The sequence below is a fragment of the Lutra lutra genome, chromosome 3 (assembly GCF_902655055.1).
Source record: "Lutra lutra chromosome 3, mLutLut1.2, whole genome shotgun sequence".
NCBI classification, from domain to species: domain Eukaryota; kingdom Metazoa; phylum Chordata; class Mammalia; order Carnivora; family Mustelidae; genus Lutra; species Lutra lutra.
Genome location: NC_062280.1, coordinates 59,998,272 through 60,017,475, shown reverse-complemented (window position 1 = coordinate 60,017,475; position 19,204 = coordinate 59,998,272). Strand labels below are relative to the sequence as shown.

The window sequence follows — 19,204 nt, the reverse complement described above, 5'->3', positions numbered from 1 at the left end:
ACTCAAGGCTACCTAAAGAATTTACTGTTTGTTCCAGTCAGCATCTGAAGATAGGGCTTATTCTCCTAGTCTCTATGAGAGGGCAGAAGTCTAACTTGGATAAGTGCCCTTAAGCAAAACCCAGATGGATTTCACATAGACTAAACTCCTTTTCCTGCTTTTTGTAACCTTCCATTTCCCCAATACTATAGAGCCTTCACTTACCCCTTCCTTATTCTCTCATTCTCCCTTTCATTTATTTATTTATTCTTAAATATTTTATTTATTTATCTATCATAGAGAATGAAAGAGCACAAGCAGGGGGAGGGGCAAAGGGAGAGAGGGAGAAGCAGGCTCAATCCCAGGCCCCTGGGATCATGACCCGAGCTGAAAGGCAGGTGCTTAACCGACTGATCCACACAGGTGCCCCTCATTCTTGCTTTCAAATGCCCAGTCCCTTCTGTCCAAATCAAAGTTGAATTCAGTTCATACTGGACCTTTTCCCCATTATTATTACTATTACTATTATTATTATTATTATTTCCCTATTTTTAATAGTATAAATAGTATATTATGGTTTGAAATCATCCTTACCACTTCAACTAGAGTCCTGCTTTGTATATCTTTGCCAGTGGTAGAGACTGGAGGAAGAGTTGTTTGGCAAGGCCAAATCAAAACCCAATATTGTACATGTTAGACTTGAGATGTCTATGAAATTAAGTGGTAGTGTCAGGTAGGTTATTGATCTGAAAGGCTGGATGGAGTGAACAGCTACCAACCACCCATTAAGATGCTCTGCATCTTAATGAACCTTGCTATTCTCCGTATGTTACATACGCAGCAACTATTGGGAGATAAGGGAGAACTTAGTGTGGAAGGTGGGAAGGATTCCTCCAAAATGGCCCTAATGTGAAAATTAATTATTTAATGCTAATAATGAAATAAAAGGGGTCCAAGAAATTAATGCCTCTTATATCATTTCCCATAAAAAATTAATAATAGAAATAGTTTTTTGACCTAATAGATAAAAGGCATAGCTTACTACATATGCAAAATGATTCTGGCAAACTTTAAATCCTTGTAGCTTGAGAAACAACATACATACAATGTCTTAGCTCATGCTGCTGTAACAAAACACCATAGACTGGCTGGCTTAAACAACAGGCATTTATTTCTCACAGTTCTGGAGACTGAAAGTCCAAGATCAAGGTGTCAACAGTATCCATGTGTGGTGAGAACTCTCTTCTTGGGTTGCAGATGACTGCTTTCTTGCCGTGTCCACACAAGGCCTCTCCTCATTCTTGCTGTGCCCTCTCAGTATGTGAGTGGAGAGAGACCGAGGAAGCAAGTTCTCTGTTGTCTCTACTTGTAAGGACATTAATCCCATCGTGAGGGTCACACCTTCCTAACCTCACCTAAACCTCACCATCAAATGACTCCCAACTCCAAATACCATCACACTGGGGGTTAGGGCTTCAACGAATAAATTTTAGGGGGACACAGTTCAATCTATAGCACACAAAATCTGAAAGATGAGAAACAGGGGACACTTAGTCATCACATCCACTGTTGTACGTCACCTTGGATCTGCTCTTGAGTTTATCTATTTTAGCTAAAATGTATTCATATAGATTTCATGCCATGGTTTTAATTGATATGCATGCAATAACTATCATACTTCCTCCAGAAATTATTGTGTCTTTATGGAATAATGTCTTTTATGGAATAATGAAGGCTCTATGTGTGTTATTTGTATAAGGCATAAAAACTTGACAGTATAAAATGAAGCTAACCAGTAATAATTTTATTATAAGTCTAAAACAATTGCAAATGCCTAAGGGTTAATGCCCACTAGTGAGGACAGAGAAAAATAATAAGCTTCCAAATAAGAAAGAAGTAAATATTATTTGCCATTTATTACAGAGACCAGCCACTTGACAAACTGACCTTATTCAGCTAAGCTTTCAACAACACAGGTTTTTTTTGTTTCTGATTCTGGTAATATTAAGTACTCTTTTGGCAGAAGCACAAACTCAAAACCAATTTAGAAAACAATAATGCATATACAAAAAGTGTCAACAGGGCTCTTCAGAGAGGTGAAGAATGGTAGTTTCTGAATATATGCTTCCTCACTTGGATCATTAAGCCCTATCAAGCAATTTGGGTTCAACTCAAACTTGTTTAGAATTTTATATATATATATAAAATGTTGACTACAATATGTATTCACAAACAAATGCTCAATAAAAGCTGCAACAGTGGGTTGCTCGGGTGGCTCAGTGGGTTAAAGCCTCTGCCTTCAGCTCAGGTCATGGTCTCTGGGTCCTGGGATCGACCCCCGCATCAGGCTGTCTGCTCAACTGGGAGCCTGCCCCCCCCACCGCCTATTTGTGATCTCTCTCTCTCTCTCTCTCTGTCAAATAATTAATTAAAAATCTTTAATATATATAAATATATATAAAGCTGAAACACTGATTAATAGCCTCTATAAAATAATTTGTTATTCAGACAACGTTAAATCCAAGTTTCATGCTTGTGAACATCAATTGGACTCCATATTAATAACATAGGATCATATGCTCATAAAACTGACTTTCTAGAAAGTGAAAAATGAAGTCATATTGATTGAATACTTACTTTACCTTGTGCTTATTCCTTTGCTCACATACAATGTGAATTAAGTTAGAATTGTCCTGTTACAAACAAAAATACTTTAATCAAAACAATAAACATGGGGGGCACCTGGGGGCTGAGTTGGTTAAACCATGACTCTTGATTTCTGCTCAGGTCATGATCCCTGGGTTGTGAGATCAAGCCTAGGGTCGGCTCTTCACTGGGCATGGAGGCTGCTTAAGATTCTCTCTCTCCCTCTTTCTCTGCCCTTCCCTCCACCTCCCTCTCTAAAAAATAGTAGATAAATGAAGTACAGAATGAAACCCATGGACTCTGCTTAACAAACCTGCTTTAAAAAAGTATAAAAATAAAAGTGGCCCAGTGCTTAAGCAGATTATGGACAGGCTAAAGCTGAGATCATCCCATTTCTATACCAATCCTTAGGTGTTTTGCATATGTATGAAGATAAGATCGCCCCCAACCCTCATCAGTGTAAAACTATTGGTAGGAAAAAGATCTGGTAATAGAAATTTTAAAAATTAAAATCTATTTATATAGCACATGATGCTTTTCAGAGCTATTTCACACATTTTCATATGTGAGTTTCCCCAAAATCTTGTGACATTAGTAGCACCAATTATATTTTAAGAGGAAACTAAGATAGTAATAAGTTGTATTGTGGAGATAGATACACATCAAAATGGTTGCAAAATATTTTAAAAACAAAACATGACCTGATTAATTCATCTGTGGAAAATGACAATGCTCCCATAGTTTTGAATGAGTGAATGGATAGATGAAGTCCCATGCTTAGAGATTTTGAAGTTGCTTAAAGCAAGAGTTAAGCTGTATAACACATTATTGCTTCAACTATCCTCAATTAAAAACTGAACTGAATAAAAAGATAACAGTTTGGTACTCTCTTGTGCAGTCCCTGAGGATTGGAATTATAATATATACTAATATAAATGAGGATCCACGATTGGTGATGGTGCCAGGCGCAAACTGGGTGCGTGTAAGGAGCACAGTTAATGCCGCATCCAAGATCTGCTCTATTTAACCTGCCTAGGACACTTGCTTTGCTCTCCAACCTCTACCCAAAAAACTCAGTTGCTGCCATATCTATCAGAAAACAGCAGATGGCACACTCAAACATTGTAATTGAGGAACTCTAATAAAAGTCACCACTTACAAAGGTGTTAACGTAGTTAACAGGCAGCAATAATGAATGGTACAGCATCTCAATGCAAGCCTCAGTGAGGATCCGTTACTGCACTTAGGATGAGAGGGCAAGACAAAGAAGTAGTGTTGAAACCTAAAGACAGTAGCTGTATGGAGAGGGCCATCTGACACATGACCTTTAGTAGAGGGGTACACGATGAACTAACTGCGCAGAAGGGAGCTGAGGGGACCAAAACTACAACCTCAGTCTTTTCCCTGCCTCTAATCTCCCGTCAGTACTTCCACTGGCTGATCTCAATCAGAAGCCAGAGGGAAGGAAAGTGGATGCAGTCCATAAACATCAGCCTCCCAGGCCATAGTGCAAAGTAGAGGGTAGACATGGACCTTCAGGAGGAGCAAGTGGAAAATATCATATACACTGAAGAAAAAGAAATTCTACAACTTACAATCCTGCCAAAACTTAACAACTTTCCTTTCTTTTCTTTTTTAAAGATTTTATTTATTATTTGGAAAAGAGAGAGAGAGCACAAGCAGGGGGTGAGGCAAAGGGAGAGGGAGAAGCAGGCTACCCTCTGAGCAGGGAGCCCGACATGGGGCTCGACATGGGGCTCGACATGGGGTTCGAGCCCAGGACCCTGGGATCATGACCTGAGCCAAAGGCAGATGCTTAACTACGGAGCTACCCAGGTGCCCCAAAAACTTCAATTAGAGACTCAACCCATTTATTTTTCTGTAAGGTATGGCAGAAATCCAGGTAAACTGTATAGGGTAAATATTTATAGAACAATTATATTGAATGGTGAATTAAATCCAAAGAGTTGATTAAATAAATAGGCTATATAGTGTTGAGAGGGAGTGTAGGGGGTAGAGAGAGAGAGAGAGAGAGAACAGGAACCAAGGTTTTTATTCAGCCACCATGATTCCACTAAAGGAGAATGTAACCTAGCAACAGAATCTTTACACAATGGTTTGCTCATAAATTGTTGAAAATGGTAGTTAGTGATATCAGAAAGCATAATTAAATGGAGAGAAGTTACCAAAAGGGCTGAATGGGGACACAGAGAAAAAATAACTAGGTAGATGGATAAAAAGACCAAAGGGTTCTTTAAATTCAAATTCCGATATAAGATATCTTCCTGCACATTTTCTTAAATAAATATGCACACAAAATAAAAACTGTTTAGAAGGAAACAAAAGTCATTTCTGCTGGAAAAGCATGTGCCTAAAATAGATCTTTTTCAGTATAAATTTGAAATAAGTAATTATGATCTCTACTTTTCAGGAAAACATTTATCTGCAAGCTTCTGACCCTGTTATAGTTTTCAATAAAGAGAAAAAAAAACAGCTGATATTTAGATCAATTTTGACATTTCTTCTTGATTGATATTTGGTAACATTTATGTATAAACCTATCAGCTAACCACATCATACAGATAAAAAATTAATATCAATGTCAGAGTTAGGATTTCTCTTTATTACTACTGATTTCATTCATTCACACACACACACACACACACACACACACAGATTCTGAGTTCAAGAGAATTTGTTAATTGGTGTATTTACTTTATCATCTTCTTTCCTTTATTCTTGATGCCCTGGCATCTAGAACTTCTCTGACTACAGAGACTGGCCCTCCCAGGACTAGCCAATTCTTGGAGATAACAAATGACTCACCTTTCATATGTAAACGAGCCAATCCACAGCCCCTGCCCTAAATTACCTCCTCTCTCTGGCTCTTAAATCCCAAATGACAGTGTTCTTCTGCACTAGTGTCCCCAGGGCCAGACACCGGGCAGTGAGGGATAACCTCTATGCCCCAGAGTCCTCTAAAATTATTCAAACTAGTCCATTCTAACTCTGCTTACCTATCTTGCTTTGCCTTTCCCATAGAAACCACAATAAAGGCTCTGCCCATGCTTTCGTCTTTTCCCTGCTGCTTTCTTGTGTTTCTCTATAGGAAGGTGTGCCTCCTCCTTTCAGAAATTGTAATAAACTATCTTATCAATGGTAATCATCTCTGATACGTTGGCCTCACCATACTGGAAAAATAAGAAAATGTACATATTAAAACAGTTGGTTCTAGTCATTACGGCCTATGCTAACTCTTGAAGGAACTATGCAATAAATATTTTAGAGATTGATAATTGACTCCAAGCTCACCTGCTGGCTGTGTGACATGGGCAATGCAATACAACTTCTATGAAGCTCGGTTTCTATGAACCTTTGTTAAATGGGGATATTCCCTACTAGAAGGTCAAGGAGTCCTCTATGTTTTTCTCTGCTTTTATAAAATATAGTACTTTAGGTTTTGACTAAATTATAGTCATGGTTTTATCTTCCCATTAGGAAATACATATGGCCTACTTTTTCTGTTATCTGTCAAAAATCTATATTGTTCATAGTTATATTTTACTTCCTTGACACCAGCCAAATCCGTTCCGACAGTTACTATTTGATAGTAAAATGCCCACAAGAGGGCGGCAGAGGCAACACAATTACTGGCAGGTAGCACACCACAGCCTGAGGAAGGAGCCCAAAGGCTTCCCCTTTCTGAGCACCCCAGAGGAGTCACTTGGTCATCAAAGTTCCATAATGAGCCACAGGCAGTTCTTGGTCCCACCAGAGAACCTGGGCCGGCATTTGGAATTCATTTTGTGAAGAAGCTCAGGTTTTCTCTACAATTCATTGTGGTGGTCCACAAATAGTAAATATTATTCTTAATTCCTAATCACCATACAGCACATTTATGTGCACCTAACCAGTCTATTCCTGAGAAACAACAGATTTCTAAAAAGTATTAAATAGAATATCACTCTCAACCCATGCCTGCAGCCTTATTTACCTCTATCCATCTGCTGAAATAGCAAATACTTCATCTTGAAATATTTTTTTTAAACAGATCATTGGTAGTAATAAAATAATTTGGACCACTCCATATTTAAAAAAAACAATTCTCACATAGTACAATATGTCCCTTTTGAAACTTTTACTGCATTTGAGGGAGAAAGAATCATCCCACTGAAAGGAACTGCACTAAGAAGTTCTACAATTTTGTACCAGTTCTAAAGGTTGGGAAGGGCTGTGTAAGCCCCCCTTAGTCTAAGTACCCTCAACACAGATATGCATTATTGACAGGCAAATGCACATTCTAATTAGGAATTTAGAGGAGAAAAGATTAAATTACTTTAGCTGTAATCAGGAAATATTTTACAAAAGCATTTTTAAAATATTTTAATAACCAATTTAATTACAATTATAAATAATATAGATATAAGTTTTAGTATCATTTAATTCTTTAAAATGTGGTATAGTTTGCAGCCTGAGTAAATAGTGTATCATTCATTCGTTTACTGATTTTACACATGCACTCTTTCATTTATAACAAGTGTAGAAATCCCTTTCCCTCTGTCTACAATATGGTATATTATTTCCAGAACTTGCCCAACCCTGCTAATATTTGGTTCTACGAAAAATTGATGGGGTAAAGGCAGCTGCCAGCCTGAACTCGTATTTGTTACTTCTTGGGAAACCATTTAAGGCGCTTCTGGTACAATATTTGTTTGTTTGTTTTTAACGAATTCTTAATACATTATGTTCTGGTATTTTAGCACAGACATTTTCAAATGCTTTTCCAAATATATGGAAAATATGGACTTTTTCTGTCATGACAATTTTATTATTTTTTTAATTTAGTCAGGGCCTTGGGGTCATAAGAGATTAGCCACTGTCATATCCAAAATAATGCATTTATTCAGGGCAAAGTTTAACTTTCCTAGTCTTCCTGAGAAGAATTGCCTCAGGGATGCCAGAAAGACTTCAGGTAATGTCAATTTAGAATACTTTTACTGGGGTGCCTGGGTGGCTCAGTTAAGTGTCCAGCTCTTGGTTTTGGCTCAGGTCATGAACTCAGGGTTGTGAGATAGAACCCTGTATTGGGCTCTGGACTCAGCATAGAATCTGCTAGTCCTCCTCTTCCTGCTCCTCCCTTCATGTTCCCTCTCTCTCTACCCCCCCCCCCCCCCACACCCCTCTCAAATAAATAATTAAATAAATCTTAAAACACTTCTCCTGAAACTTGGGCCAGAGGAAAGCCCTTACTATGTTTGATGATAGAAGGAGATCTTCAGGTACTGTTTCCAGGTATCACCACCAGACTTCCTGCCACCACCAGGGTGCTTTTCTCCTCTAAGTGTTCCTCTCATCTCAATTCCAAAGTATAAAACTTAGAAAAGTTGATCAGCTCTCTTTGAGGTAGGGATGGGGCCCAGAGCCTAGCCCACTGAACCTCTTTCCATCCCCCTCTAAGGGGGATGTCATATTAAATTTCCTCAGACTATGGTTTGAATATTGGTCACCAAGGGTATGATGGACTTGTAGTAAAGGTGGCCACCCAATGGAGCTTTGTTATGTGTGAAACTTTGATTTCCTGATAATCTTCCTAATTTCCCTCTTCATGGTGGGAAAACCCTGTTGCTCTCTTCTTGTCCCAGATCACCAAAGATTTGGAGACCCCAAAATGGGGAGAGTTTATCGAGTAGATAAGTACAATACACTTGATTCAAGAGTGAGAGTGGGCCACTGCCAGAGTAATAGTGGCAATGCCCCAGAAGCTCTAGCTGCACCCTTTTAAGCCTGCTTTGTGAACGTGTGAATTTGGCATTGATTGACATTTTTGATTGATGGCTGGTGGTTATTTAACATTTTGGCTTCTGCACATGCATATGACCTATGCTAACTCTTGAAGGCACCATGATGCATTTGGTTATAATTCTATTTATTTATCTACTGCATATTTATGGATGTGTAATGAATTTTGTTGTGATCTTAAAGGTACTTAAGGGCAAGCTGTGACCCTTGTGTACATACTCAGCTCTTAGACATCCCCTTGTAGCTTTTAAGCCAGCTCTGTGGCTGGGTCTTTCCTGTTCTGTTAGCCCTTAGAGGTTGCTCTGAAGGCATCCCTGTTAACCCTTGGGGGTGGCTCTCAGGGATGGCCAGCACCTGCTTTATCTCTCCTTGCTCATGTCTAACTAACTGCCTAACAAAAAGTATAAGAAATTCCAGTTGCTTAACATAAGGAAGGTAGTTTTTTCAAATGATAGAAGGGTTCCAACCTTTGTCCCTCATTCTCTTTGCAGAGCCAATAGGTTGGAGAACTACCAAAAGCCTAGGTAACAGGTATAAGATATGCAAAAATTTTTCTAAAGTCACTCAGATTCAGATTTTTTGCCCTTGTTATCTTCTCTCAAGTTTACAGACATTAGATGACCTTTTAATTTTTTTTAATTTGTTTAAAGATTTTATTTATTTATTTGGGAGAGACAGAGATAGCAAAAGAGAGAGAGCAAACACGAGTGGGGAGGAGAGGGAGAAGCAGGCTCCCCATTGAGCAGGGAGCCCGAGGCAGGACTCAATCCCAGGACTCTGGAATTATGACCTGAGCCAAAGTCAGATGCTTAAGCAACTGTGCCACCCAGGCCCCAAGATGACCTTTTAGCTGAATTTATATATGATTCATTTTTTCCAAATATCTGCTGGAGATTGACATTCTGAAGTGTTCACAGTGCTACTGCCAAGAAGGTATATATTTTCTGTGATGCATAGTAGGTTCCATTTATTCTAAGCAAATATCTGACAATGTCCAGGTCAATTGATTTGGTAGATGAATGTTACAAGTTACAATATCTCTCAGAAAACTACTGAAAATATATGTTCATTTACATCATGGCTTTAGCTAAACTGAATACAAATGATTCAGGAATATGTATACAAAACATAATTGAGGTTTTCATATTCCCTTGGTTAGACCAGGAAACTACTTACTCACTAAAACTTATTTGTAATCCCCAAATCATTACTTTTGATGCTTTCATGATCATTGGTGGACCTGTGCAGAGCATGAAAAATGTGAGTTGCCCAATGAACATGTTCCCAGCAGGGGTCGAACGAGGCGAATCTCTGCCTTCTTGTCTCAGTTCTCAAACCGTAAACAAGTGTCCTTTTTGTGGTATATTTAGTGCCGATTCTTGGCATTTTTGTGCTTTTTGTCAGTGATTTCACTGTTTGAAATGCCTCCGAGCATAGTTCTGAAGTGTTATCTGGTGTTTCTAAGCACAGGAAAATCGTGATGTGTCTCACGGAGAAAATATGTGTTAGATAAGCTTCACTCAGGTATGAGTTATAGTGCTTTTAATTCTGAGTTCAATGTTAATGAATCAACAATATATATTAATTTAGGAGACTTTAAATGGAAACACACACACAAAACAAGGTTATATATTGGTCAGTTTTAGAAATGTAGTGACCAGAGTGTGACCTCATTGCACATGTCCCCAGGAACAGCAGGTCAGCATTCACTAATTCAGTACAACTTTATAGTACATGACCACCATGAATAATGAGACTCGGCTGTCCTCTCAGCTGGCCCTAACCCCTAGTTCTCACCTCTGGCCAGAGAGAGGAATCACAAGTGGAACTGAAAGGGAAAATAACTGACTCTAAAGTTTCAGTTGTGGAGATTTGGATGCAATGGATTTGGATGTAATGTATAATTGTATACACCTTTCCATGTGAGTCTAATATGCAGCTAGCTGGGCTTGAGAACAACTTTCTAAGCTCACTCTGGGGACACAGGAACTGAATGGCAGCTTTGGAACTTCCCATTGGGGGCGCTCTCCAAGGACAATGCGTGTGCTCTCAGGGAAAGCTGCCTGAAAACAGGCTTTTCTAGCCCTCCTTGGGTCATGTTTGTATTTTCATATTCAAATAAAATGGTTTAAGCTTCTATGACAGACAATGCCTTACTATTAAATACCATAATTGTTTAAATTTTGAGCAAATTTCACTTTATTTTAGGGAGGAGGGCACAGCCCAGTTCCGGCCAATGAGATAGATGAGAAATTCTACTGGGGAACTCCTGGGATCTTTTCTTCCTTCACTGCTGGGAGGAAGCAAATGGGAGAAACCCTATGCTCCCCCCACCACCACATGTTTTATCTGAGGTTGTAGGAAGAAATAATGTTTGTAGCCATTGTAGGCATTCTGAAACCATGAGAGAAAAAACAAGAAAATCACAGGACACATCCTTGAATTCTGACACAACGAATGCACTGACTGTTCTTGTTATGTGAGAAAAATCAATCCCTCTGACTGGGCCTCATTTACTCAGGCATTTTTTATCTTACAGCTGAAAGCATGTCTACTGAGATGGCCCTTCCCATCCTGGAGAGCATTGTAAGTCTGGCGCTATTCCCAAGATTTCTGAGGATTCCTAGAGGGCTTATGCTCTCATTGTCACCCTTGGATGGAATTCTTGATCCATGTTCCCTGTCTCACTTCCAACAGCTACACTTTCTTTCTATGCAGCTCTGCTCCACTACATGGGGCCACTAGCTCTCCTTTATTAACCAAAGCACACAACACAAAACTGTTATATGTGGCAGACTTTTAAGAAAGATCTGGGGCCAAGAAGGGTCAGTATGGCAAGTACGACAAAGGAATGAACTTTTTATTCAATATTAGTCATTGCTGCCCAAATATCCTGGCCATCCCTGCTGTAGGGAATCTGCCACAGGCTCTTTCTCCCCATGGCAAGTCAACATGATCTCCCAATGGAGATCACTTCCTTGGAGATCTCTTCCTCACAGTTCACTGTTCTCTTAGTTCACTGTCTGTTGAAGAGATGTTGAATGCACACAGGCAAATACCCATATTTACACAATAAAGTATTCATAGGAAATACACTTAAAATATTAAAAATGCCTATCTCTGGGTGATAGGATTACAAGCAACTAATATAATCTTCTTCAGCATTGCGTTATCCCCCTCCCAAATTTCTACAGTGAACAAAAACTATTTCTTAAATAGAACATACTTTTATTAAAATATTCAATTCAAGTGGAGGCTGGGTGGCTCAATCATTTAAGCATCTCCCTACAGCTCAGGTCATGATCACGGGGTCCTGGGATTGAGCCCCACATCGGACTCCTTGCTCAGCAGGGAGTCTGCTTCTCCTTCTCCCTCTGCCTCTCTGCCTGCTCCCTCTCTCTCTCAAATAAATAAAATATTTTAAAAAATTAAAAAAAATTTTCAACTCAAGAATATATTTTATATCCCATTGCATATCTGGCAATAAAATATGAAATATATTCATTTTCCATGTGTTAACTTAGTGTTAACTTAGTATACTGACATTTTTCACAAAGCAATGCTAGTAACTTGAAATGTTCCACTTTCAAAATCTAAATGTTGAATTTCCCTTCTTTGCTCAGAGTTCACTCTCCCTTCCCCTATACATCTTCTTCTTCTATTCATACTAATCCTGCTCCTCAAATTCATCACAACTTCTAGCCCTTAGATGGCTCTCTAAAGCCAAGTCTCCAAGTACTTTGACTTTGTTCCTGATTCCTTATCAGCAAAAATATCTAAACATGGACCCTAATAAAAAGTATATATACTTAGAAAATCTTTACATGTACAACTATAATAATGTATCATAAAATAGAAATAAAAATTAAATAGGCATCAGATGAAGATGAAATAAGATTGTTCAATGTAACTGATATAAACCAGTGCATTAATAATAAAATACATTTTGTAGTTGATAATGCTTTATTATTTTATTTTTTCAAAGATTTTATGTATTTATTTGACAGAGAGACACAGCGAGAGAGGGAACACAAGCAAGGGGAGAGGGAGAGGGAGAGGGAGAAGCAGACCTCCCACTGAGCAGGGAGCCCAATGCAATGCGGGGCTCCATTCCAGGACCCTGGAATCATGACCTGAACTTAACGACTGAGCTGCCCAGGCACCCTCACTTTATTATTTTAGAAAAATCTTAGTTTAACCCTCTTTTGTTTAGTAAATTAAAAAGATTGATTTAATTTATCTTAATGCTTGATTTCAGTAACTCATTCTAGTTCAAAATTTTGTCAGTTATAATATGAGCAGGTGAAATAAAGATATTTAACTAATTGTAGAGGTGTATATATTAAGTGATTAGAATAGCAACCTCTCATTCAGAATGGACACAGGCTTAGACATCTAACCCCAAGTGTTTTTACCAGTTAACCATCGACCATAATTTCAAGGAAAAAACAATGGCACTCTAGTTATATTTGGCTGTAGTTGCTTTTAACCATTAATTTTAAAATAAAGTTTAAAAAAAAAAAAGGCCAATCTATGCCTTTGAGGTATAGGTGTTGTTTTAACAAAAACATGTCCAAGTGACGGTTTTGAAAGGATTAAGCTATAGAGGAAGAATTTGGAAAAATAGATGTTTGGAAAATTTTTCACTGATTCCTGACTTTTCCCCCCAACATTGTTTGTTATATAGAAACACTTTTACTTTGTGCATGCTTAAAACCAGAATTTTATAACTGAAATGGTAGAAATAATTAAGAAATGAGTATTAGGATCTAATAAACTTAGCTAAAATTCCTTTTTCTGTTTTGGACTTCTGTCTTTGAAATATAAAGCTATGACAGTACCCTTTCAATAAACTTTCTGCTAAATCAGTCTATCAGCTTCTGTTTCTTGCAAAAAGGGAACCTATCTAAAAACTCAATCATACGGCTAGTTATTATATAGGCTTATGTACATAACTAATTTGTTTCCAGTATAAATTGTGCATTCTTTGAGAGGTAGCACCATCTCTTAACTCATTGCTTGTAGTTACTTCTTGGACACCTAAAATGCCAGGGCTGGTGCTAAGTGCTTTACAGTCTAGCCCTTGAACAACCTTATGGCCTGGCCTGGTACTGGTATCTTGCTTGTTTCACAAGTGAGAAACTTCAGGTGATTTTCCTAAGACCACACAGCAACTAAGACGCAGCGCTGAGGTATGAGCCCTGACGTTCTGGCTCAGGGTCATCATGCTTAATCAGAGCACCATACTGCTAGGTTAAGGACACCTAGCTTTAAATGAAACAGAGTCGGCACTTTATTGGTACAAGTTGGTAACAACCAAAGGAACAGAAAAACAATATTAGAAGCATTTCCTTATTGAACTAGATTTATTGTAATTTAATTGAGGGGAAAAAGCATACTGCTATTATATTGTAGTTCTAGTTTGTCAAAGAAGTGGCAGCTATGATTTTTACTATTTCTCAGCTATAGAAATCTCAGATGAAAAGTTGGATAACAGCAGGAATTTGTAATCTCATATCTTCCTGAATTACTGTTTAGAGAACAAAATGCAACAGGTGACTTTTTAAAAATTGATGGGGACTGAAATATTTCTTTTGGGTTTAAAAAGAAAAGGCAGGTCTAGAGAAAAGTGAAAGACATAGATTGACAAGACTTCCTACCTCAAAGGAGAAAGGAAATAGAAACTTACAATTGGAAAACAAAGGGGAGAATGAAAATGAAAGTTATCAGAGGAAAACATCTATTCAAAGAAAAAGCAAAAAATAAACTAAATCACAATGCGAAATTATAGATAAAGAAAAAAGACACATTTTGAGAGACTGAGGCTTGGCTTTCTCCACCTTCAATCTCCTCCCTCCAGAACGGTCCTATCAAGATTATGGAAGATTCCTAAAAAAGAGGTCCCTTTCCATTTTCCTTCTGGTATTCATACTCACACTCAGTCTTCTTCATTCAATCCTCATCTCTCAAAGTGACTCTTACTTGAGAGTAAATATGAATTGTTATTGATAGATATTATGAAATGCTGGTGGTGAGAATTAGAGGGTGTCTATATGAAAAATCAGCTGGCGAAACTGTAGTGTGCATTATTATCTAGGTCTTACTAACATCAGGAACAAGACAAGGGTGCCCACTTTCACCACTCATATTCAACATAGTACTGAGGTCCTGGCCAGAGCAGTCAGGCAGGAAAAAGAAATAAAAGGTATCAGAACTGGACAAAAAGAAGTAAAATTGTCTCTATTTGTAGATGACATGATTTCATACAGTGAAAATCCTAAGGACTCCAACAAAAACCTGTTAGATCTAATCAACTAATTCAGTAAAGTTGTAGGATATGAAATCAATGTACAAAAATCAGTAGCATTTCTATACACTAACAACAAATTATGTGAAAAAGAAATAAAGAAAACAATTCCATTTATGATAGCAACAAAAACAACAAAATACTTAGGAATGGATCTTACTGTAGGTCTCTTAGGATTTGTTCCCAAGTGGCACATTGCCTATTTTCTAGCTATTATTTGGTATCTGTCTTCCCACTTCCACTTGAATGTAAGTTCCATAAAATTAGAAGCTTTGCTCAGTTTTATTAACTACACAAGAGCAGCATTGATCATATTGTAAATACTTATAATAAATATTTTTAAATGACTACGTGAATGAATGACATAATCTGAACACCAAACACGTAAGCTTCTACTTTTGACCCTCGGTCATCCAAATAGCAATTTGACGGTGTTAGGATGATGACATTATTTCCCCATATTTAGCCATCAATCCCTTTGTATCCTCCAGTGATTGACATTCAAGAACAGAAGAATGGGCATCAGGGGACAGAATGGTTTTTGGTTGCTTGGTTGGCTTTTGTTTTAATGTACAGAATGAAACCTGTCAGCACCTCCAGGGCAGGGGTGGAGGGAATTTCTTGGAATAGTCCTAAAAGATATCTTCATAGACCCAATAACTAAAATCGATCATTTGAATACTTTTGTAAAAACATATAATTTAATCTCTTTTTTTAAGATTTACTTTGAGAGAGAGAGAGGGAGCGTGAGCAAGTGGGGAGAGGGGCAGAGGGAGAGGAGACAATCTTAAGCCAACCAACCACTGAGTGCAGAGCCTGTCGTGAGGCTCGATCTCACAAACTCATCAGATCATGACCTGAACTGAAATCAAGAGTCAGACACTTAAACAACTGACCCCTTAATCTCTCTCTTTTTTTAGGTACAAGGTCAAATCCCAAAATTAATACATACTGGTATTTTATGAAGAAACAGAAGAGAATAATATAAAGCAGGTCCACCTGCAAGGCCAAAGTTTATTTCACTTCAGTAACTTTCACTATGTGTTTGACATTAGACCAGCCACTAAGGTCACGGCAAATAAAATTCCCATTGAGGGTAATCAGCAAGGACCTACTGGTTAGGACCTCCTACTGTTTGTATTCTACTGGTTAGTGTGTACACATGGCCTCTCTTCAAGCAGCTTACAATCCTACAGGGAAGAAAATAGCTTAGCTATATAATAGAATTAGAGCATAAAATAAGATGACATGCTATAAAGAGCTCAACTGAGTATTTTGTACGCCTCTGAGAAAAACAAGGACTCTGTATTTCTCTTATCCAGTCCAAAGCAGCAGTAGGCTCCCCTGTCCTATCTAAACTTCATTGAATATGCTTAGCTAAGAGATTACTTTTCCTAAATGTATCTTTTTAATGGCTTAACTGACCCCTCCCTTCTCCACATAATTCTAGACCAAGAAATTCTCATGGTGAAGCATACACAGGCCCCCAGGACCACAGAATGTGAGTAGCAAACTGAAGGACTCACTTTTATGTGGCTTCTGTACTGAACCGAAGCTGCCATTTTTCAGTGTGGGTGTCTTTTTTTTCCCTCATGACATAGACAAATGTTGATGTTTACTACAAGTTGGTACATTAGTTGCTAATTAAGTTCCTCACTGCTTCAGCCAAAACTTTCTGTATTGAATCCAAGAAAAGAATGGCTGCTATATCAAAAATAAGTTGGGGATTTTTGTTTTGTTTTATTAAAGGAAAGTTGTATATTAAAGAATATGGGGAACTTACAGGCTGGGAGATAGAAAACATTCTTGGCTTGCTCTTAAACTGAGTTGGTGGTTAGAGTCCCTCTGCGTCTGTCACCAGGCCCTGGTCAAAGCCAAACAAATACTACAGTTTACACATCAGGCAGTCAAATAAACCCTTTATCATTATTCCCTCTTTTTCATACCCACAAATTCTCAGAGGAAAGAGCTGGCTTGGGCGGACCCACGGGAAGTCAGGTTTACTCTAGACCGGGTGCAAAGTTCATTCATTCTGGGGCTCTGGGTTCACACCTCTCTGGAAAGATGTCTTCGTAGCTTTATTTTCTCCACCTGCTTCCTACAGTGTGACCATCTTATCTCCAGACCCGGGGTGGGGGGGGGGGGAGGTGGGGCAGAACTCACCTGTATGCACCCGCCGAGGGTAACTCCTTGGTGGCGTCAGGGTCCGGGGTTGTTTCTCTTCACTTCTGTACCGGGAAGTCCCGCAGCACGCGCTTCCAAGCCCTCCACATTTTCGCTGACGGGGTTGGGGGGGAGGGGGCGGTTATGCCAGAGGCTGTGGGAGAGAAGTCTGAGTTTTGAGGCACAAAAGTCAAAATACCTACGGGCGGAGAGTGGCTGAATCGCGGGCTTTCGAATTCTCTTTCCTTTTCCGTTTCCCACAGCGCCTGCCACCAAAACACTGTCCTTGCCACAGCCCGACCGAAGGGCGTCTCCTGCGCTGGGAAACCCGCACATCCCCGCCCCGGCGGATTACGTCTGGAAAGGCCCGAGGAGGACGCGGAGAATCGAAACAGAAACCCAACTCCGGCGAACTACAAGAACTGCCTTGCGGAAAGCGGGGCTCAAAGCTCCCACCGGAGTTGGCGGCGGCGGCATCTGGGTCCCCGGCCAGGGCGAGCACAGCCGAGAAGTCGGAGGGGTCGCGTCCGCTCGCAGCTTCGCGCCGCCGGGTCCCTGAGACCCGCCCCCTGCTCAGGTGCGGCCGACCGAGCACCCCCCTGCCCCGCGCGCCGCCCTGGGGGTCCTGCGGGCCACTGGCTCGTCAGGCACAGCGCTGCGGACCCTGCGGCTCCAAACCGACCGCGGGACACCCAGCTCACCTGTTGAGCAGAGAAAAGCAAACCGTCCGTCTGTTGGGGAGAATCCTCTCCCTTCGCTGCGAGAGGAAAGATGTCGAACAGCTACTCTGCAGACAAGAGTTTCTGCTATCTCATCTCGTGTTTCAGGGCCAGAGTGAAAACCTACATCCAGGTGGAGCCGGTGCTGGACTACCTGGACTTTCTGCCCGATGCCGTGAAGGAGCAGATCCAGAGGACCGCGGTCAACGCTGGGAACATGCAGGCGGCTGATGAACTTCTGAACGCTTTGGAGAAGGGAGGCTGGCCCCCCGGCTGGGCTAGACAATTTCTGGTGGCCCTTCAGAGAGCAGGTAGCGTTTTAGCCGCCCGCTACCTGAACCCAGAGCTCACTGACCTGCCTTCGCCATCCTCCGAGAATGCTCATGATGAGTGTCTCCAACTGCTGAACCTCCTCCAGCCCACCCTGGTGGACAGACTTCTGGTTAGAGATGTCTTGGATAAGTGTGTGGAGAAGAAACTGTTGACAAATGAAGACCGTAATCGGGTAGGTGTCAGTTCGGATGGAGGCAGAGTTTGTAACTCGGGGCTGCTCCTGCCTTTGCCCCACTCCAAATGTTCTTGGATATCTCTGGGTAAATTTGGTTCCCTCCTTTCTTGAGAAGAGAATAGTTAGGCACTTAACATATTTTGAGAATTGGAGTACAAAGAAAGCTCTTTTTCTAATCCTTTCACTAAAAGAAGCCAAAGAGGTGTTAACTCCAAAATAGTAACTCATACTAATAGATAACATTTATTGAGCACTTACTATAGGCGCTTAGCATCATTTGCAAAACTTATGATCAGAGTTCATGCTCCCAATGACTCATTACGATTTTTAAGGTTATTAATGTTGTTCTACAGATGGGAAAACTGAGGTAGGTTATGTAATTTGCCCAAGGTGTCCCCGGAAAGCAGTAGCAGACTTAGGGATTTTGGTTCTGGTGGTCTACAATTTTACCTCTCACTTTATATAGTTCGATAGAACAGGTATCAGCAAACCATGACCCATGGTCTAAGTCTAGCCTATTACAAGTTTTTGCAGGCCCAAACAATAAAAATAGTTTTCACATTTTTAAATTTCCAGTGCTCATAAAGAAAGTTTTATTGGAACAGAGCCATGCTCATTCATTTACATACTACAACTGCTTTCGCACTTTAGGAGCAGTTGAACAGAGACCATACAGCCTACAAAGCTTACAGCATTATCTGAACTTTACAGAAAAAAACTGCCAATCTTTGGCCTATATTATTATAAATTATGCCATTTGATCTTGGTCCAAATGGAGAAATTACATCACACATACACTTTTTTTTTTCTTTGATCGAAGTTATGACATTCTCTGGGAATTAAAAGTCGTAGATAATTTATTGGAAAAAAAATGTTGCCAGTTGCAATTTTTCATCTTAGCAAAGGCATTTTGACAAGGTGAATTTTACAGGTCACTTTACACTTAATGTAATGTTTTTTGTTCATTGTTTTTCAATGAACAAGGATGTACTGTGAAGTATAGAAATGCTGACCTATGTTGAACATGACTTATTCTGGGTTGTAAGTAAATAAATATCTTATTTTGAAAAGCACGTAAGCAAA

The 19,204-nt window shown here is 39.6% G+C and overlaps 2 protein-coding genes across 5 annotated transcripts in view; one reads left to right on the top strand and one right to left on the bottom strand.

Moving 5' to 3' along the window:
• The window catches only part of GCA (grancalcin), a 48,856-nt gene extending 31,623 nt beyond the window's left edge, over positions 1–17,233 (bottom strand). The window contains exons 1-2 of one of the 3 annotated variants that reach the window (XM_047721930.1): positions 17,094–17,233; positions 16,515–16,595 (exon numbers count right to left, since the gene is read on the bottom strand). In XM_047721930.1, the coding sequence (XP_047577886.1) occupies positions 16,515–16,535 (21 nt within the window). In that variant the 5' untranslated portion in view covers positions 16,536–16,595; positions 17,094–17,233. Of the gene's footprint in view, positions 1–16,514; positions 16,596–16,894; positions 17,037–17,093 lie in introns of those variants that run through there. The other 2 variants (XM_047721929.1, XM_047721931.1) reach the window with 2 other exon arrangements.
• A 432-nt stretch (positions 17,234–17,665) lies between these two features.
• The window catches only part of IFIH1 (interferon induced with helicase C domain 1), a 55,453-nt gene continuing 53,914 nt past the window's right edge, over positions 17,666–19,204 (top strand). For both annotated transcript variants that reach the window (XM_047721926.1, XM_047721925.1), the window contains exon 1: positions 17,666–18,118. In XM_047721926.1, coding sequence (XP_047577882.1) covers positions 17,666–18,118 — 453 coding nt within the window. The remainder of the gene's footprint in view (positions 18,119–19,204) is intronic.